The sequence below is a fragment of the Salvia miltiorrhiza genome, chromosome 7 (genome assembly GCF_028751815.1).
Source record: "Salvia miltiorrhiza cultivar Shanhuang (shh) chromosome 7, IMPLAD_Smil_shh, whole genome shotgun sequence".
Taxonomy (NCBI): domain Eukaryota; kingdom Viridiplantae; phylum Streptophyta; class Magnoliopsida; order Lamiales; family Lamiaceae; genus Salvia; species Salvia miltiorrhiza.
In genome coordinates this window covers 14,549,950-14,571,255 of record NC_080393.1, presented here as the reverse complement: position 1 = coordinate 14,571,255, position 21,306 = coordinate 14,549,950, and the positions used below count along the sequence as shown (strand labels likewise).

Genomic DNA, 21,306 nt, shown 5'->3' with positions numbered 1-21,306 from the left:
GTGGGATCTGAGAAGTGAGAAGTGAGACACGAGGTTTGGGGAGATACTGTAGGCTCACCATTATTATTCTTTACTATAATTAGACAACTCCTTTGGTCAACAAAAATAAAACAAGTTAGATAACTTGCCTCATTTGCCCAATAAACTATATTTATTTTCACTTATCTGTAGCCTAAGATAATTTTTGACTTCGTATAAGAGTATAATTACAAATGGTTTGATGCATAATAGTAGCCGATTCCTTGTAGGTGCAAATGCAACTTAGAGACTAATGTTCGTGACTCAACTCATAGTTTAGACCGTTGATTGATATTTACCTTTTAAAAATGTGCCGATAAATATATAGTTATATATGATTCATTTTTTAAATATATTAAATTATACTCCTTCCATCTATAAAAATTATTTTCAATTTTTATTTTTCGTTCATTCATAAAAAAATTATTCCTATTCAACATTTTGTAGATAATCTCACTAATTATTGTCTTTAATATTTTCGTATTGTTATTATTGAATTCACGTAAATCTACCAACTATTATTATTTTTTTAAAAAAAATCATGGAGCTTTTTCTAATCAAATATACAATAATTTTTTGTTAAAATATGTGTCTATCTCTGTTTTGGAAAAGTTTTGATGGAGAAAGGAAGTATTTTATTTAGTTTGTCCCCTAAGGGTGTGTTTGCTTTTTATCCCTCTAAATGAAGTGATTATATAATGAAGTATAAATTTATCACTTAAAGTGGGGATCACATTTTTTATAATTTATTTAATTTGAAGGATGATATATTTATCCACTCCTTATAAGGTGGTATAAAATTATACCACCCTCTCTTAGGTATAAAATCATGTGAGAATTATCACATATAGTCATCTTTCATAAAAACATAAATTTTATAGCCCTAGTTTATAATAGATAAGTTATATAGCCATTTTAGACTTAAAAGACTATAATACCCTTTGACTTTTTTGTACTCGATGGCACCATCGAGTACTCGAAGTACTCGATGGTGTACACGATGGTGCCATCGAGTAATGAAAAAACTGAAGATTTTTTATAACACCATTGAGTAATCGAAGTACTCGATGGTGTGCACGATGACACCACCGTGTACACCATCGAGTTCAAAAATGTCAAAGGGTGTTATGGCCTTTAAAACTTAAAATGGCTATATAACTTATCTATTATAAACTAGGGTTATAAAACTTATGTTTTTATGAAAGATGACTATAATAAGATTTTCCTCTCAAATTATCTCTTTCTCAAGGGATAAAGAGCTGCCTGAAAACATATCTGAATTTTTTACATAAAAGCAAACGAGGTATAATGTGATAAATGTTGCTTATCCCTTCCTTATACCTCAAAGCAAACACACCCTAAACTTAAAAAAAACTTCTTTATAATAGCAAAACAACTTATCCTATGTGGCATGCTTAAAATTATTCTATTTCAAAATTTACCATATATAATCTTCATCATTTATTAATTAATTAACTATTACATTCCATATAAAGATTCATTAATCTTAATAAATACAATTAATAATAAATGTAGATATAATAATAATAATAATAATAATAATAATAATAATAATAACTTTACATATAATCTAAATCAATAAATTTAATTATTTATTTTATCTAGATAAAAATTATATTTACATGTCCGACAAGAAAAAAATTACTACAATATAAATGATTTTAATTGAATGTTAGTGATTAGATGCATATTTGTTATTAATTTTATATTTCTCAAAAGCGTATATATTATATGTATATGTTGCAATATAGTATATTATACTGTATGAATTTATATATATATATATATATATATATATATATATTATAATATTTATCTTCTTAATTTTCAATAAAATCAATTTTAATTTGAGTTAGAATTGAGACATGCACGTGTATGTAAATTATAAACGGTTCCGGTCATTGATTTACATGTTTGCATAATAAGGTACAAATTCTATAAACTGATTACTTTAGAACAAAATCTTATTTTACATCTATCAAAATAATTAAAATTTTATTTTTATTTTTTATAAAATATATGCGTAAGAAAAATATATTTTCATATCTAAAAAATTTATTTGTTTCAATTTCGTCCATTACAATAATAATAATAATAATAATAATAATAATAATAATAATAATATTATTATTATTATTATTATTATTATTATTATTATTATTATTATTATTATTATTATTATTATTATTATTATTATTATGAAATTAGTAATGCATAAATGAAGAATTTAGTTAAAGAACAATAGATGATATGATGTTAACATATATTAGAAATCTTTAATCATGTATCAAATTTATAATAATCTCAATCAAGTGAAGAATTCATATAAATCACCTCATTTCACATTGATTTTTTTATAAGATTTCACCAGAATAAAACTTATACAAGAAGAAGCTCTTGCTCTCCAAATTAAAAACGTACATTTGATTGGCGGAATGATTGAGACTAATACAATTTGAATGGTTTTTTCAATTCAATTTGACTAAATTTATTTAATTAAATAAATAATCTAATTAATTTAATTTTAAAAAATAAATTGGTGTGATTAAGTAAATTATTTCTTCAATTTAATTTGGTTATAAAATAATATATTTTGTATAAATTTTAAAAAATAAAATTTGGATTCAACATAGATTTTTTATGAAAATTTATCAATTAAATTACTAAATAAATTAATACAATTTGCATCTCGCATCAACTTTCTTAAGCTACACACGAGATGATTTTCAGAACTTAGTTGCGGTCTTTCAAACTTCAAATGAAATAATGTTTACGAGTCAATTTTATTCTTTCAAATTTCAAACGGGATGATGCTCGAAACTCAATTATGATATTTCAAGCTCCACATAAAATAATGTACAAAAATTTGTCAAGATTTTTCAATCTGCATACAAGATGATGTTTAGAAGTTAGTTATGATCTTACAAGCTCAATATGATAATGATCTTCAAAGCTACACACTAGATAATTCTTGTAACTTAGTTGTGGTCATTCAAAGTTGAAATGAGATGATACTCACAAGTTAAATTTGTTCATTTAAACTCCAAACGAGATTATTCTTGGAACCCAATTATAATATTTAAAGCTAATAATGCATAAAAGTTTGTCAAGATTATTTCACGTTCCATAAATGATATTTACAAGTTAGTTATGATGTTAGAAGCTCCAAATCATACAATCTCACAAGTCAACTTTGATTTTTAAAGCTCCAGATAACGATGTTAAAAAAATTGACGCATAAAAGTTCATTTTTTGTATTTTATGGTCTAGACGAGATGACGATCAAAAGTCTGGTGTTCAAACGTTAAATGTCGTCTTCCGGGCTTTAGATGATGATACGATCCTACATGGTTCAGACGAGATGATGCTCAGATGAAATAAAATCTTCAATATCGACCTTGATGATGGGGGCAGTATGTATCCCTCTAAGATCATGACACGTGGCCTACCTTATTGAGCATACGATCACAAGAGATCGGTAGTATTGAGGAACGCTTAACCCCAGATCAGATCAGAGTCGGGTCAAGGATAGGCTGGGTCAGATCAGAGCGCACCAGAGCAACATGTACTCGACCAAGCCCAAGGACAGAGCAGAAAAGCCATCGCTGAAAAGACGATTTCAAGGCGGAACTGAGAGATAACACCAGAGGCAAAGATTGAAGACAATATCCCGACAAAGAATCTGACACTCCTTTTTCTAGATAAATTCGCTTAGACCTAGCTAGTTAAGTTCTGTAGCGCATGTATTAGCATAAAATTACTATTTTATCCCCTTTGTAACCTCTATAAACAGGGACACCCTTGAAATAAAATGGATACTCTCTCTATTTTTTCCACTATCCGACTCTCTTGAACTTTCTGATATTTTCGCCTAACCATGGGAACACAGGTAGATAATAGAAAACTTTCCACCGTAGATCTGATAGGTTCAATTCTAGATTCACCAAACCTTTTCCAAAACATTATTAAATAAAAATTTATATAAAAAGAATATTTATTATTCTAACAAAAGGTTAACATTTAATATTATTCTAACAAAATGTTAACATTTAATTGAGCAAGATGATTCCAGATTAATATAATTTCAACTATATTACCTTAAATTAAATTTTTTAAATAGAAATTTTATTAAAAATAAAAAAGAGATAAAAGTAGGGGTGGTAATTCGGTTTTGGTTAATCGGTTATAACCGAACCGAACCGAAAAACCGATTTTTACCGGTTCGGTTTGATTACCGATTATTAGTTTTTAAATATATTGGTTATTCGGTTTAATCGGTAGGTTACCGGTTAAACCGAATTAACCAATTTTTGTAAATAAGTAATTTAAAATATGTATTTTATTATTAATTTTATTTCAAAAGTTAATTATAATAGCCAAATAGGGCTATCTCCAGAAACCAAAACCAAATTGAGATTCTCGTTCTCGATTTCCCTCCCAACCTCCCAGCGATGGCGCCTCCCCTCCCAATCGGCGCCCCCAGAGGCAAGGATGGCGGGCGGCAGTCGGATGCAGGCGTGGTGAGCGTAGGTGGCAAAGGCGGCAAGTTACAGCAGTCCTGGAGAGAAAAGGAAGACACACTCTGGCGGCTGGGCTTGAGCGAATATGGTGGAGCGCGGCAGACGGCGTCTGGTCCGTCTGGAGAAGGCAGCGGCGCTGTGGTGAGGAGTGGGCGGCGAGGATGGTTGGCGATGGAAGGAAATGGGCTGTTGAGGGCGGCTGGAGTGAGATGAGTGGCTGAATTAGGGCTCCACTTTGATTCACGATTTTCACCTTCCGCCGGCAGCAGGGGCTTTAGGTTGCTTACCAGAAGCGGGATTCAAATGGATTTTTTGGATTTAAAGGGCTTGTGGAGAGGAATGAAAGAAGACGAGGAGTGAGGGTGAAAGGTGCTGGATTTGAAGAGAGTAGATAAAGAGAGAGAAGCTGATGTTATTGCCATTGTTGGTTTCTCATAAACCAGATAGGGAGGTGGGTTTAATTAGCGAATCTATTTGTTGTCTGTGTTTGTTTTGTTAAACGCGATTTTTTTTAAATGCAAGGATATTGGTTGACCACGCCCAGTCTGCCAAGAATGTGAATTCCCACCGGCCTGATTGGGATTATTGTGTGTTAATTTACGAATTCTGCCATCAGTTAACCGGTTAATTCGGTTAATCGATTAACCGATCTGGTTAACCGAATCGAAAATTGGTTCGGTGTTTGATTAGTTTATTCGGTGTTAATCGGTTTCGATTAACCGATTTTTCGATTCGGTTATAACCAAACCGGACTGATTCCCAGCCTTAGATAAAAGGGACCTAAAAACCCCTGAGAGCACAACGCTAAGAAAGAGCTAGGTCACAAAGGATCCGTCTAAAAGCAAAGTAAAAAAACGTGTAAAAATGACCGTAAAGGACCACGGGTAGTCAAATGTAAAGAAAACGAAGACTAAGAGAAAAAATTTAAAAAGGCGTCCTCGTCCCCATCATCTTCGTCATCCAACATATCTCCCCATTTTTTCTTTTTTGTAGATACCACTGCCGACATAGTTCGGGCAGCGTCGGAAGAGGAGTGAATCATAAAGTTTTGCAGAATCGCTCCTCCAGACTGAGCATGCTGCACTTTATTCAAGAACTCCACCGGCGACGGAGTGTCAAGAACGGCGCCTTGCAAAACGGCACCATCAGCACGGCCTGCTGCTTTTTGAAAATCCGAAGACATACCATTCTTGATTATACGCCGGAGTCGGTGCTTGATAGAGGAATCAGAAACCTTCCCCTTCTTGGTAGCCCCCTTTGGTCGCCCTCGGCCGCGAGTTATGGGGGGATCCTTCATCGTCGCATTTCCTAACGTCACAAACAAAGTCAGATCTAGATTGCTACTATCAATCTCGGGAACAACAGTATCCGTCGGTTGTGGAACAATCTCCCCACCAGCCGCTATCTTCATATCATCTCCACCATGACTATCCTGAATGATGAAAGACTCAAGTACAACAAATCGGCCTCCAACGACAGCCGGATGAGATATGTCTTGTCGCGGGGCAGCCCTATGCGTAGCTTCCTTTTGAACCGGCAAAGATACAGCCTCCCCCGACGGGCGGCCTTCCGAGGGGAAGTCCATCTCATCATCCCAGAGTGAAGGATCCCGAGTCGTGGGAATCGGAATCCCCCCTTCATCAGTAGCAACAACCTCAAGAGAAACAGGCTTAGGTCCCACCTTGCGCCAACCAGATCGCTGCTGCTGGCCGAGGGCCGTCCCGCGGCCCCTTTTCCATTAGCATTTGTCTGATCCGTAGTGTCTTTGCCCTCTTTAGACCTTCTGCAAGAGTTAGTATCATGACCAACAACACAACAAGAATGACAATAATACGGCAGATCCTCATAACCAAACTCAACCACAAAAACACGATCACCGCATTTAGCATCAAAATAATTATACGTCCATCTCGACCAAAACTCTAGCAAAATGACCCACAACAGCATGCGCAGAAAAACCATCAACAACTAAAGGGGCGCCAACATGTCTAGCAATCCCCGAGAGCACCTCCGGGTGCCAATACTCATGAGGTAAATTGAAAATATAGATCCAGACCTGGGATAAGGAAGTTGACGCCTTTGTATGGATCAAAATTCGGGATCTAGGCTTGCAGATGGAGAAAATTAGGCCTCAGACGCCACGTGGTTTTCACAAAAGCGATTGCCATGTCTGCGCGGAGGAGAATTTGAAAGTAAAGTACCCTTTCCCAAGTGGAATTATCTGCCAAGGTAGCTCAGGCCGCCATATTTGTTGGAGTTCTGCATGAAGGTCAGCGGCAAACCGAGGCCGATCACTTTTGCGAAGGATGATCCAGCTGTGAAGGGCATGAGTAGGGATGTCAATCGGGCCAGCCCACTCGGTTTCGGGTTATTTTCAGTTCGGGCTAGTCGGTTTTTTTATTTTTTGGACTAAAAATTTTCGACCCTAACCCTAACCCACTCGGTTTCAGGCTAGCCCGTTCGGGCCCGCAAGTTTTACGATTTTTTTATATGTTTATTTTTTGTATAGATAATCATATTCTTGTAATAAAAATATGTCGTATTTTTTAAATCAAGACATTTCGCTTTATTTTAGATACAAAAATTAGTGTTATTTTAACATAAAGTTTACATAATATCTAACTTTAATTTCTTTTCTGATAAAAATTATATATAGATTTAACATAAATGACTATCTTTCTTTGACTTTTATATCATAAATGTTTACCGTTGGAAAAAATCAAACATATTCTACTAGCATCAAAATGTTATTATCGAATTAAAAAGTGAAGTATTAAAGTTTAAAAATCAATTATTAAGAATATGTTTGGTTAATCGGGCCAATCCACTCGGTTTTTGGGCCAACCCTATCGGGCTCGGGCTATTTTCGGTTCGGGCCATTCGAGCTAAAAATTTTCAGCGCTAACCCACATTTTTATCGGTCTATTCGGGTCGACCCGTCGGTTTCGAATTTTCTTGACATCCCTAGGCATGAGTGAAAGACCGAATTTGTCGTTTGTGAAAGTCTTCAGAGAGAATAAGACACGACTTGTCATAGACCATGGTCGGAGTAAGGACAGTAAAGTCATGCGCGGGTAGATCAGCCGACCGACTCTCCTTTGACTTTAGAGTATTTGCGAAAGATTTGTTGGTTTTTTGCACCGTCTCATATCCCTTCCCCGTAGGATCAGTCGGCTGCATTGGGCTTCTACCGTCAGCCCGAAGAAACCTTTCCACCCGATTCACGGGAGCATCGCGCGGCGGAGCCAACGTCGTGGTCTGCGGCAGTTCAGTGCGGCCGACAGAGGCAACCTCATGAGGTATCAACATAGGCTCACTGTTGCAAAAAAAGGGGGGGAACTTCGGACGCTAGCATCGCCGACATGCTTGGTGGCTTTAGCGTTAGTCTCCGGAGAAGAAAAGCTAGGAACCCTAGTTGGCGACGCACATAATTCATGGAACAAATCAAGCGTTCGATCGTGAACAACAGCGTTATCATCGCCGCCATGGCTGGAAGTGTGGCAGACCGGCGAGGCACAAATCGCCGAAACAGCAGAAGACGACCGTCGAGGCGGGAGTTCAAAACTGGAGGACGACATGAGAGCGCCGCCTCGGTGAAGTTCGAAGCCGGGCGGCGAAACAGGAAGTCCGAGGAGCTAAGTGGCGGCGGCCCTGAACCCTAGGGCGCGCATTCTTCCCAAATTTTTCATAGGCCACTTAGAGCATCCTTTTAAATTCTAACCGTTTTTTCACTCTCTTTGCATTTTATGTAAAGTGGGATCATATTACTTCAAATTAAATAAATTTATATATAAATATTTATTTATACTAAAATAATATCATATAGTTTAAATAATAATTTAAATATTATATATAATAATTTAAAATAATTGAATTTCGACGGTTAAGCACTAGCTAATTAAAAGTAAAGTGACTGGTAGGTGTAAGATGAAATACTACATACTACTCCTATACTTCAACTGTAGCAGCATCAGAGAACACAAATGAAGAAAATTAAAGGGTACATCGGTCATTTGCGAGTAAAACCAGAGGGTTTATGATGTGGGCTTAAAACCCAAAACTAGAAGGGAAAAGAAGAAAACATCGACTTCTTCCCCAAGCTTGGCATCACTCTTTAATGGCGGTTCCCACCCTTTAATCCAAATCAGCTTGAAACCCTATTTCATTACAATCAAATTATCCATGTTGAAGGCCCTCTCCGCCAGGTGCAGCTCGCACGTGGCATTTGGGGCTCACGTCCGCCGCTATGTGCCCGTTGGGGAGCCTGCATCGCCGTTGCTCCGTCGCATTCTCGGACAGAATAAGAGAAGCCTATATATCATCCGGAGGTTTTGCTCTGATTCCAACGATGGCTCCGACCCGGACGACGCATCAACGCCGGTCAAGTCGGGCGATGACGCTGCGGAGTCTAAGTCTTCGTCCGCTATTGTGCCTACTCTTGTTAGACCTGAAGATTGTTTAACGGTTAGTTGTTCTCGAATTTTAGCTGTCATACTATTATGCTCTGCATTGACTTCTCATAAATGTCAATAACATTTTTGTTTTCCTACTTTTTACTTGTGCAGGTTGTAGCCTTGCCGCTGTCACATAGGCCATTATTTCCAGGATTCTACATGCCAGTGTATGTAAAGGTGTGGTGGCTTCTGTTTTTTGACTTGATTCTAGTTTTGTGTTATAGCTTACGCTATTATGTCCTTGCTTCGATTGCATCACCGCACATTTTAGCATCAGATCCCTTAGTTCCCGAATTCTATGTGCCGATACATGTTCCTTCTAGTTCTGACTTGTCTGTATTTTTTATTTTAATAAATAAATGTGTGAGACCTTTTTATTACGAGCATGATGGCATGTAGTGTGTTGTTGCCATTTAGTGATGTTTCTTTCATGTTCATTTTTTTATACATAAATAGTTCCAGAAACGAAGGGAAACGTAGCAGTTGTTCATCGCCGACTATGACTTCAATTCTGAATGTTTATTGTTGCATTTTGTATTTGTCTGTTCCTGAAAAAAAAACATTATCTGGCTTGTGGTTCCTCCTCTTTTTGTTGGTTATGGGATAGTGGAATTTGATTGCATTCACAGGATCCGAAGTTGTTAGCAGCATTAATAGAGAGTAGAAAAAGGCAAGCCCCTTATACTGGTGCCTTCCTTCTTAAAGATGAGGAAGGGACTGACGGTTCAGATTCAGAAAAGAATATTTATAATCTCAAAGGAAAAGATCTATTCAATCGCCTTCATGAAATTGGCACACTAGCTCAGGTAATTTTCTACTTTTTGCTGAGCTGTGTCATGCCTTCATATCTATAACAGATGAATTTGGATTAACCAAGTTGGTTTGATGACAGATTACAAGCATACAAGGGGATCAGGTTGTTCTCATTGGTCACAGACGACTCCGAATCACGGAGATGGTGGGCACAACTCCGTTGATCTTGATTTTATTTTTATTATGATTCTGTCTGAAGATGGATTCTACAAGAATCCTGTTAATTACTTTTCTTACAGGCTAATTTACACACACATATAATACTATTGAGCTGAAACAGGATTATGAAACGAGTCGATTGTTGGCTTATGTGCATTGACACACATACATACTAATATCTATTTTGGTGCGTGCTTCTTCTGACTAAGAACCTGTCTTATGCAGGTCAGTGAAGATCCTCTGACAGTCAAAGTTGATCATCTCAAGGTATTTTTCGTATACCTTTTGCACTTGACTATTCCATTGAAGAGAAGTTCAGCTTATCCATTGATTCTTGTTTCAGGAAATACCATATGATAAGGATGATGACATCCTCAAGGCTACTTCATTTGAAGTTATATCAACCCTTAGAGATGTTTTGAAAACAAGTCCGCTTTGGCGAGATCATGCACAAACTTATATTCAGGTCTGTCCACCTCCCCCCCCCCAAAAAAAAAAGTCAGCTTCTTCTGTTGAAAAAACAGAATGGCTTGTGACTTGTTGCATCTAGTTATTGGTATTTAGGTACTGGAGAGTCTTTTCAACAACACAGACTTGCAGGCTTTTGGGGACCAGTATATATAAGCTCTATTAGTGTAGTAGCTTAACTCTATAGTTCCTGATGAAGTGGAAGTTCTCATGCACATGTCCTCACATTGATTTCATCTTAAACAATATGAACTAGTTACTCCTGACTATCACCAGGAAAGTTCTGATAGCTTACCAGTAGACCATGGTTGAGATGCAATTAGTTCACTCATTGAAAATTCTTAACTAAAGATATATGTTTTAGAGGATTGTGTTTGGAAAAAACTTTACTTCTTATACACCTTAGAACTGAAAGACATTAGCCTAACATTTTTAATAGCATGTTTTTTTTTCCCCTCTTGTTCTTAACTCAATTCAGAATCATCATATTACGACATGATTTTCAAATTAAAGTGATGAATATTGTGTACTTGCATAGAAGTTTTCGTTTATCTGTTTTATGACCAGGTTTTTCGTTCTGTCTGAAATTCCTACAGCATGTAGGTGATTTTACGTATCCTAGAGTGGCAGATTTTGGAGCTGCAATATCTGGGGCAAATAAGCAGCAATGTCAACAAGTGCTTGAAGAACTTGATGTAAGTAGTCTACCAACTACTAGTAAGAGAAAATTATTCCAGTCTTAGCTTACATGAGCTTAATGTGGTGTCTTCAGTGTTGTAAAAAGCTGTTGAGGCTTACGCCTTGAGGCCCGCCTCGAGGCGAGGCTATCAGAAAATGCGTCAGGGCTTATGCCTTTGTGGCTGCTGGTGAGGCCATACGCCTCAGGGTAAAATGCCCCAAGGCGTGAAGCCCGCCTCACCAAAAGGCAGCATTCAAGGTTTTTGGGCTTAGTTGGATCAGATTTTTTTGGCCTAACTAATTCAAAAACTAAAAAAATTAAATGCCCAATAACTATTAAACATAAACTCCCTATCTAAAGTCGAATACTAATTATAACCCTAACTAAACAAAAAGAAAAGAAAGTTATGCAGTGGCATCAATCCTCCTATTGTTGAGGAGATGCAACGAACAAGATTGGACATAGATGTGTACTAATGAGGACTCTAATGGTGTTGTTGATGATGAGTTAGATGACTATGATGTTTGATTATGATTTGATCTTATTATTGAGTAACAAAACAATATTATGAACACTTTATGTCTTTAATTTGATGTTTTTGAGACTTCTAAACAATTAAGTTTAATGTTTGGTCTGTTATCTATGTTATATAATTATTTTATGATTTTTATTAACTTTTTTGTCTTTAGTCCAAGGCTTAAACCTCCCCTCGCTATGACAAAATGCTTTAAAACTTTTACAACATTGGGTGTCTTGAACGCTTTTTAGGGGTACTAATTGGTTTATTGAGGGACCAATCATGCATTCCTGTTCCCTAGTCTCTTGCTCAAGTAATAAGAATATAAGATTTTTGGACCAAAAATTTCCGCTGAAACAATAGACAAACTTGCTCTTGATATGGGTGCTCAAGGTTCTAGGAGTAAACGGTTGTGCCCTTACATGGTTGGGTTCTTTGGGGTTTACTTTTTGTTAAAAAATTTATCACACAAATTTTGTAACTTCACTTTCTCCGACTATACATTTAGGTGCATAAACGGCTGAAACTCACCTTGGAGTTGGTGAAGAAAGAAATGGAGATTAGCAAGATACAGGTATGACACTTAGGAAAATATTTCAATTTAAGTGTTTTGTATTTGCTTATATTTGCTTATTACTTTTCCATGCTTATTGGTTGCACTCAGGAATCAATAGCCAAGGCTATTGAAGAGAAGATAAGTGGGGAGCAAAGACGCTATCTACTTAACGAACAGCTTAAAGCTATAAAGAAGGTAATGTGATCAGTTTAAACATCTTCCTGGTTTAATGTACATTAGTTGAATTTCATGTAGTACTTTTACTTCGAACTCTTCTTGGATCTGCCTCATAGCAAATTGATGTCTGATGATGTGAAATAAGTATAAAATTATATATTGTGCAGGAGCTGGGATTGGAGACCGATGACAAAACTGCTCTATCTGGTTTGATATCTTACATCAACTTTTCTTTTACTTAAGTTGTATTTCTGAAACCCATTTACCTTTTGCTTGTACTTCACTTTTTTGGTTCTCCCCTTCTGGTAACTGTGTATTGTGTGATGTAAGTGTACAGAAACATATTACTTAAATTTTACTATCTTGTGGCAACCATTAGTAAAATTCTGAAAATTTTGACTAAAGTGGGCAACTCTTTTCGTCTTCTTAAACAGCAAAGTTCAGAGAAAGGCTCGACCCAAAGAAGGAGAAAATCCCTGCTCATGTTTTGCAAGTCATAGAAGAGGAACTGACAAAGTTGCAATTATTGGAAGCCAGTTCTAGTGAATTTAATGTGACCAGGAATTATCTTGATTGGTTGACTGCTTTGCCTTGGGGAGAATACAGGTTTGTTACTCAGTTATCATCTTCTGTTGCTATTGCTCAATTCTGTCCAAATTTCACAGCATTGTTAGGTAGTTTGTTGACCATTTCTTAAAGTGAAAATCTTAAAACTTACGCATGTAAATTTTGCATGCTGAAAGCTATTTCCTATTTGTAATATTGCTTCCTTTATAAATCTAAAACTATAGGTTTTTTCATGAAACGTTTACTCAAAGACAAATAAACTAACCTACATTTGCTCTGAAACTCTGTAAAGACAGAAATGAATTTCTGTACTTAGTTTCCTTCCGAGGTTGTGATCTTTCTACACACTGTCAAATACCCTTCTCGTACATCTCTAATTTACTCTAATAAACCTACATTTGCCCTGAAACTGTGGGTGCAATAATTTGTAAAGACTGGAATGGATTTCTTTTTTCCTTTCAAGGTTGTGGCCTTTCTAAAGAGTATAGAGTGCCAATAACCTTTCTTAATCTTATGTACATGTCTACAGTACGGGCTTCCATTCCAACTGTCTTTATCTTTAGATGGTTCTTCGAGACCACCTAAATTCGGCAAAAAGTTGATCATTGGCTGAACATGGCTACATCCATTGTAAGACCAACTTTCTTAGCACTCATAACGTGAGAGACGAGAAAATTTTAAAAAAATATATTAGTTGGTTGTACATCAGGAACCAAAAGAGATCCATCCTCTAATATGGTTCGGTTGCATATCTTCTTCTCTTCTTAAAATCCCGTATCATCACCTTGATGAAACCTAATTTTGCGAAACCAGAAAGATCAATGGAGTCGAATTATGGTAACTTCCCTGGGCCGAATAGTTGTTACAGCTTGCTAGTTCCCCCTTGTATTTCTTTGTACATCCGAGAGAACTGTATTTTAGAAACAACTATGAGATGTTATAACATGTAACTAAAACTCTGGTGCCCCTCTCATATAAAATTCAACATCCTGGCAGACGCTGAAGAGACCTCCCACATAATGAAGTTCCCATCTCAACATAGCTGTATTGTGGAGTCCGTAATATACTAGATTAACCTTATTACAGTTTTCAAATAATGGAAAGGCCCTATTTCATGCATGTTAAACGTTAACAAGGAAAAAAATGTACAAGGTATGGAAGACTACAACAAGTGCAGTTGGTGGTGAGTTGGGGCACTGATGGGTTTCTTGAAAGGTCTCCGAGAAAGTGGATAGGTAGAAATCATTGATGGGGTCATGGTGGTTGAGAGATCAATTATACTGTATCTGAAGAACCAATGTTGTAAAAGTCTTAAGTTTGAGGCGTTTTGTCTCGACGAGGCGTAAGCCCCAAGGTGGTCCGAAGCGTAAGTCTCATACTAAAGACAAACAAGTTCATAAAAATTATAAAATAGTTATATAACATAGACAACAAACCAAATGTTATACTTGATTGGTTAGAACTATCAAAAACATCAAACTAATCTTGAATGCTGCTTTTTGGTGATGCGGGCTTCACGTCTTGGGGCATATTACCCTGAGACGTGTACCTCAACTTGATAAGGTGTAGGCCTCACCAGCAGTCACAAAGGCGTAAGCCGTGAGGCATTTTCCGATAGCCTCGCCTTGAGGCGGGCCTCAAGGCTTAAACCTCAACAGCTTTTTACATCACTGTGAAGAACTAGACAGGCAGATACAAACTCTCCAAAAATACTAATATGTGACCTTCAGTAAGGTGGTGAAGGAAAGGAAAATGTAATTGATATCTTTCTAACGAGAATGCTAGGAAGAAATTTTGTGTAAAGTTCACTTTGTTGTAGAATGAAAAAGTGTGAATTTCTGTGAAGGTCGCCTCTCTTTAGACTGAAAAAGTGCCTTTTTTCCACTGGAACTTAGGCGAATCCTTTTGTTCGAGCATAAGTTTGATTTTGCTCTCTTTCCTACCTTAATTGAAATGCAAGAACACTGTTGTTTGCCTCCTATATTACTGGCTGTTCAGCTCATATTCCTTGAAAGTGTTCTCGTTAAATATATTTGGTTTTTTCCCGACACTTCTCATCATTTTTCTTGATGTTCAGTGATGAGAACTTTGATGTGCTTCGTGCTCAAGAAATTTTAGATGAAGACCATTATGGGTTAACGGATGTCAAGGAAAGGATATTGGAGTTCATAGCAGTGGGGAAACTGAGGGGAACCTCACAAGGTTAGACAGTTATTTAAACTTTGCTTCATCTTGTCTATTTTCTTGGAATAATGTTGGCATTCTTGAATTATGTTACTCCAACTTTCTTAAGTTGAATGGATTATGGTCGCACGATAATCTCCTTTTCGCAATTATCATTTGAAAGGATATACTATTTGCATGTGAAATCATGCACAAGAGCAACTTGATTATTGTATTAAAGAACCAAATGTCGTTTTGGTTTCCTTCAGTGGATTTTGTACACACTTCAACAGCAGATGGGCAAAATTGCTTTCCTTTATTTTTAATAGAAATCAGTAAAATTTGTTATAAAATTATACTGTTAGTACAAAGGAATGACGAATACCAAGTAAAACAAAAAAAACTAGATAGCTCAACTCCAGCGTATAAAAGTACCAAATACAAGGAAAATTTTGAAACTAACAGGGGACCCAAATTTAATGCGATACCTAAGTGTCATTTCACTTCCAATTTTTAGATCGAAAGATATTCAGCGATTTGTTAGCTTTTTGGTGTGAGTCAAGTTTTATATCATCCCTTAGGCTTCAATCTTAATTGATAGGGCATAAATTTAGAAGAATTTGGAATAAACTTTCAGTGAGATCAAAATTTCCTGGGCAAACCAGAATCCCTCTAGTTCTCCCTGATGAACTTGTGATGCATTTCCTGCAAGAAAGAGATCTTAGCACTAGCTTGTTCCTTAAATTTTTACAGGTAAAATTGTATGCCTCTCTGGTCCTCCTGGAGTGGGAAAAACTAGTATTGGTCGTTCCATTGCTCGGGCCTTGAACCGTAAATTTTACAGGTTTTCGGTTGGAGGTCTTTCTGATGTTGCTGAAATCAAAGTGAGCATTAGATTTTATTATTGCTTTAGGTAATGTTCAAGCTTTACAAATTATCATACAAGCCTGTAACAGTGAGATAAATATCAGGGGCATCGCCGAACCTATATTGGTGCCATGCCGGGGAAGATGGTGCAGTGTCTTAAAAGTGTGGGAACAGCTAACCCTCTTGTTCTGATTGATGAGATTGACAAGGTATTTATGCTATATTTAGGTGATTGTATTGATGACCACATTTAATTTGTGATTGTACTTTATTTTTGTAAATATTGTGAAATTTACTCTAAACTATTTTGAGGAAACTCATATAAATGCATCTGCTGGCAGTTGGGAAGGGGACATGCAGGTGATCCTGCAAGTGCAATGCTGGAACTCCTTGATCCGGAGCAGAATGCAAATTTTCTAGACCACTATCTTGATGTTCCAATTGATTTGTCCAAGGTCAGTGTCAAGCAGACTTGTTTATATATATAAGATTCTTCACTGCTGACATGTGTGTGGTGGCATTTTCCCCTAGCAAATGGTTTACTTTATTTCTGTGACAGTGTAGATATATGTTAATTGAAGCAGCGTCTGGACTAATTTACCCTGTTTTCCAATGTGGTCGAATATCTTTTGGTCATACTCCGACTCATATTTTGTGATCTCCCTATTATACTAAGATTTATCTTGCTTCACTATTCTTTAGTAGGAAAGGATAGCTGTTTATGTTAATCAACTTTCTTGAAGGGCACATGGCAGTTTAGTTTCTGTGTTTAATGTGAATGATAAAGTTTTACAACTGAAATATTATGCTCTTTGGATATGGTTGAATAAGGAGATATATTCATGGGGTTTTGCTGATTTGGAACTTGGAAGTTTTGTGGGGAAACATGTGCAAGAATGGCATTTTCTTTTTCTGCGCAGCCACTGCAAGTTTTATGTTGTCTAGTAGGATGTAGTTGCGTATATATCATGAATTCTCCAACTTCGTTTTTCCAGACTATTTTATTTAAAAACTTCTGGTATAGTTTTGACCTTTCTTGAGTTTGATATGGGTGAGTGTCTATATGTCATAATATCTTATCTCATTTTATCTATGTACTTTTGAGTTTTGACTAACAGTTAAAAAGCATAGGAGAATACAACTAGACTATGTTCCCTCCTCTGTAGAATTAATACTTTGATTTTTGTCAAGCCATAGGTAGATTTGGTAGGAATACCAACTTTTATAGTTTCTCCTAGAAATTGGCTACACATCTGTATCTCGAGGACATCATCACTATGACAGGTGGGAAGGTTCTAGCAGAACCATTACTTTAAGCATAATTTGAGAGATGGGCCAAATAAATATTGCTTTTGTAACGAACTTCCTCTGTTGATAGTCTTAAAAATTATGTTACTGACATATAGCTGTAGTAGATATAGATATGAATGCTTGTTTCCACTTCTATGTGACAAATTCCTGCATCTTTATGCTGCATGGTTCATGATATGTGCAGGGCATCAAGAGTTGATCCATATTTGTTTAGCAAGGGGATTTTCCTATAGCTTTTTATGGCTGAGTTGCTCCATATTTGTTATTCGTGTTTTTTGCTTCAATTTGGATTGCTCTCAATAGATTCTCTCCTTCATGTCATAGTGAATTAAAAAACAGTTATGCTTGTGCTTCATGCAGGTTTTGTTTGTGTGCACAGCAAATGTCGTCGAAATGATACCAAACCCCCTTTTGGATAGAATGGAGGTGATATCTATTGCTGGGTATATTACTGACGAGAAAATGCACATTGCGAGAGATTACTTGGAGAAAGCAACTAGAGAAGCATGTGGTATCAAGTCAGAACAAGTAACTCCTACCTTACTGTTCTCTGTAGACATGCAGTTATACATATCACATACATTCATTAAGATGATCGTCAGTCTCTCTATATTTTCATGCACTTGTCATGTCTGGCAAATGAGGACACACAATTGGTCAGAGTCGAGCATTCTTCTAATCGCATTACCCCATTAAGTCTCTCATTCGTCATCAAATCAGATGTGATGCTATGCTTTTAATAATTTATGTTTGAGAGATGTGATTTTTGCTCAAAAAGAGTAAGGTAGAAGGAAATAATTTAAGCTTTAGAGCAGTGGCTAAAAGATCTTTTTTTTGGTGGAGGCTAACATAATACATTTCTTTCTAAAGGGACAATAACATAAATGAAATGTTTAATTTCTATTAAATATTCTTGCATCAGTGGCCTGCTGTCAGAAGAATCTCAACTCTTGTGCTCAATCTAAGAACTTAAGATGGTGTTCTTCAGTTCTTTTCTTTGTTTAGTTTGTTTTGGACATGAAAATGTACTTAAGCTTCAACTGCTAAATCATGAATTGTAATGCTATGCATACTTTTTATATATTATTAAAAAATAATTTACGTATGTGCTGTCTCTGTTTGGAAACTGTTTGTCATTTATTATGGTTTTTGATCCAGGTTGAGGTCACAGATCCAGCTCTTCTTGCTCTGATTGAAAATTATTGCAGAGAAGCAGGGGTTCGGAATCTTCAAAAGCAGATTGAGAAAATATACCGAAAGGTTTGTCATTGATTTGTGATTTGCTTGTGCATACCAATCAGAGTTTCAGTATATGTTTGAGGTGCCTTTAATTGATTATATACTTTACTACCTTGTTTATTTGATCCTACTCTTATGTTACTGCCCAGATTGCTCTACAACTTGTACGACAAGGAGGAAATATGGAGCCTTTAAATGATGGAACCCAGGTCCAACTCGGTGAGGATAAGGCAGAGTCCGGTTCTTTGTCTAATGAAGCCGTGGTTGGAGCTGAAACATCTGAAAAAGCTGTGGAAGCTGAAATTGTCGACTCCCCAGCTAATCAGGTACACACTTTTTATAATATGTACTTGTATTGCACATATGATCGTGTCAATTTGTACCATCTTATTTCTTCATGAATAATGCGTTGATTCGGATTCATAACTTGGATGTCAATCTGAGCAGGATGATACTCTAGAAGCTGAGAAGAAAGAGGCCAGCAAAGCTGCTAAAAAAGTTGAAAAGGTTTTAGTTGACTCATCGAACCTCTTGGACTTTGTTGGCAAGCCTGTTTTCCATGCTGAGCGCATATATGAGCGAACTCCAGTGGGAGTTGTGATGGGTCTTGCTTGGACCGCAATGGGCGGGTCCACACTGTACATAGAGACTAGTCAGGTCGAGCAAGGTGAAGGTAAAGGAACCCTCAATCTCACCGGACAACTTGGAGATGTCATGAAGGAAAGCGCCCAGATTGCTCATACCGTCGCCAGAGCCATAATGCTAGAGAAGGATCCAGAGAATCAATTCTTCACCAACACAAAGATTCACCTTCACGTCCCAGCAGGCGCTACCCCTAAGGACGGTCCAAGTGCCGGTTGCACCATGATAACATCCCTGCTATCTCTTGCCATGAATAAACCTGTTAAGAAGGACCTTGCAATGACCGGAGAAGTCACATTGACGAGAAAAATTCTTCCTATTGGCGGGGTATGTCCATTTCTGTGAATATTCTGAAAGAAGGTTCATCATCTTTGTTAGCTCACGTTTGTTATGTTTGATGTCAGGTGAAGGAAAAGACAATTGCTGCAAGGCGGAGCCAAGTGAAGAGCATCGTGTTTCCTGCAGCGAACCGGAGGGATTTTGACGAGCTAGCAGCTAATGTGAAGGAGGGCCTCGACGTACATTTTGTTGATGACTACTCCCAAATATATGATTTGGCTTTCGACGATTGACAAGAATAAGTTTTTGTGTAAACAAGTTTATATCATTGATTGATTGATAATCTTAGCCATGTAACAACCAGTAATTCTCCAAAAAAATATCCTACTGTAATGTCCATTGTTCTAAGATTTTCAATTTTAGGCGGATGTAATAATCTAAGAATATGGATTCTCGGTTTTTGAAGCTCGAGTAATGAAAATGCTTATGTATATTTGGTGTACGTTGTTACTCTGGGATAATTCATGCTGTTAGGGGTTGTTTGCTATAAGTGATAATGATGTAGTATAATATATTTATAACATTCTAATATATATTATTTGCTTCATAATACAATATTTTTTAGGAGGAATTCATGTATAGCCTAAATAATAAGTGATACTCTCTGTCCACGAGAAGTTTGCCATAATTTCTTTTTTGGTTCGTTCACAAAAAAATTATTAATTTCGTTTATAATGGTAAGATTCACACTATTTCATTAACATTTAATGTTAGATCTCTATTTCACTAACTTCTTTCAAATTTTATTAAAACTCTTACTGTTCACAATTAGGGGTGGATCAAAATACCGAAAAATCGGTATACCGTACTTATCGTATCAAAAAAATACCGAAAATATCGAATTTTTTGTATACCGTAAATTTCGGTACGGTATGGTACCGTACCGAAAAGTTTCGGTACGATAATAGTATCAATTTTCTCATACCGCGATATACCGATACCGCAGTATATACCTGTTATTTTGGTATATACCGGTATTTCGGTGTATGCCGCGGTACCGATATATATCGAATACCGATATACCGTATCGATTGAAATAAATTATATATATATATATATATATATATATATATAATTAATGATAAATTATAAATTTATTTTCATAATTATATAATTATATTTATTTGATGTAATTTTGGTATGTACAGATATACGGTATACCGTAAAATTTTGGTAATTTAGACATAAAACGATATACCAATAATTTCGGTATACCAAACTTTGGTACAGTATACCGCACTATTGGTACGACATCGGCATGAAAAAGTTCATACCGATTTTTTCGGTATACCGATCTTCAATATGCCAAAGAGTTTGGTACGATAACGGTATAAAAAATTTCATACCGCAATTTACGGTATGGTATACGGTATGGCGAAAAAACTTCGGCATATTGTACTGGTCCACCCCTATTCACAATGACAAATGGGGGGTGGGGGGGCAAAGCTTCCATTTTTTGAATCAATCTTATCTTTTCAACGAATTTATTTGTTTCACAAAGAATTCGTGATACAATGTGTTCACAATTATATTTTAAAATGGTTGCCTCAATATATATATATATATATATTTTAAAATTGATCGTAACTTAACCCTACACGATCTATATATACAAAATCGAGTCAAGTGAAGGAAGCAAGCTCAGTTTGTAATAACTTGAACTAAAATTAGTATTTTGGAAAAAGAATAAAACAAATGGTACTATTTTGGAATGTCACTATTAGGACATGACATGGCCAAGATGGTAGGAGTATTTTAAATATATAGTTGTAATTACGTAGTGGAGGATGAAGATG

The 21,306-nt window shown here is 36.3% G+C and overlaps 1 protein-coding gene across 1 annotated transcript; it reads left to right on the top strand.

The window, feature by feature from the left end:
- Nucleotides 1-8,488: 8,488 nt before the first annotated feature.
- Nucleotides 8,489-19,941, top strand: LOC130995406 (lon protease homolog 1, mitochondrial-like). Its single transcript, XM_057920676.1, has 20 exons — nt 8,489-9,023; nt 9,125-9,190; nt 9,643-9,819; nt 9,906-9,971; nt 10,211-10,252; nt 10,329-10,451; nt 11,050-11,148; nt 12,158-12,223; nt 12,314-12,400; nt 12,550-12,589; nt 12,817-12,988; nt 15,027-15,151; nt 15,866-15,996; nt 16,084-16,188; nt 16,321-16,434; nt 17,651-17,818; nt 18,449-18,550; nt 18,679-18,855; nt 18,977-19,498; nt 19,576-19,941. Exons 1-20 carry the CDS (start codon nt 8,742-8,744, stop codon nt 19,741-19,743), a joined length of 2,832 nt encoding a protein of 943 aa, XP_057776659.1. The 5' UTR covers nt 8,489-8,741; the 3' UTR covers nt 19,744-19,941.
- The last annotated feature ends 1,365 nt before the right edge of the window (nt 19,942-21,306 follow it).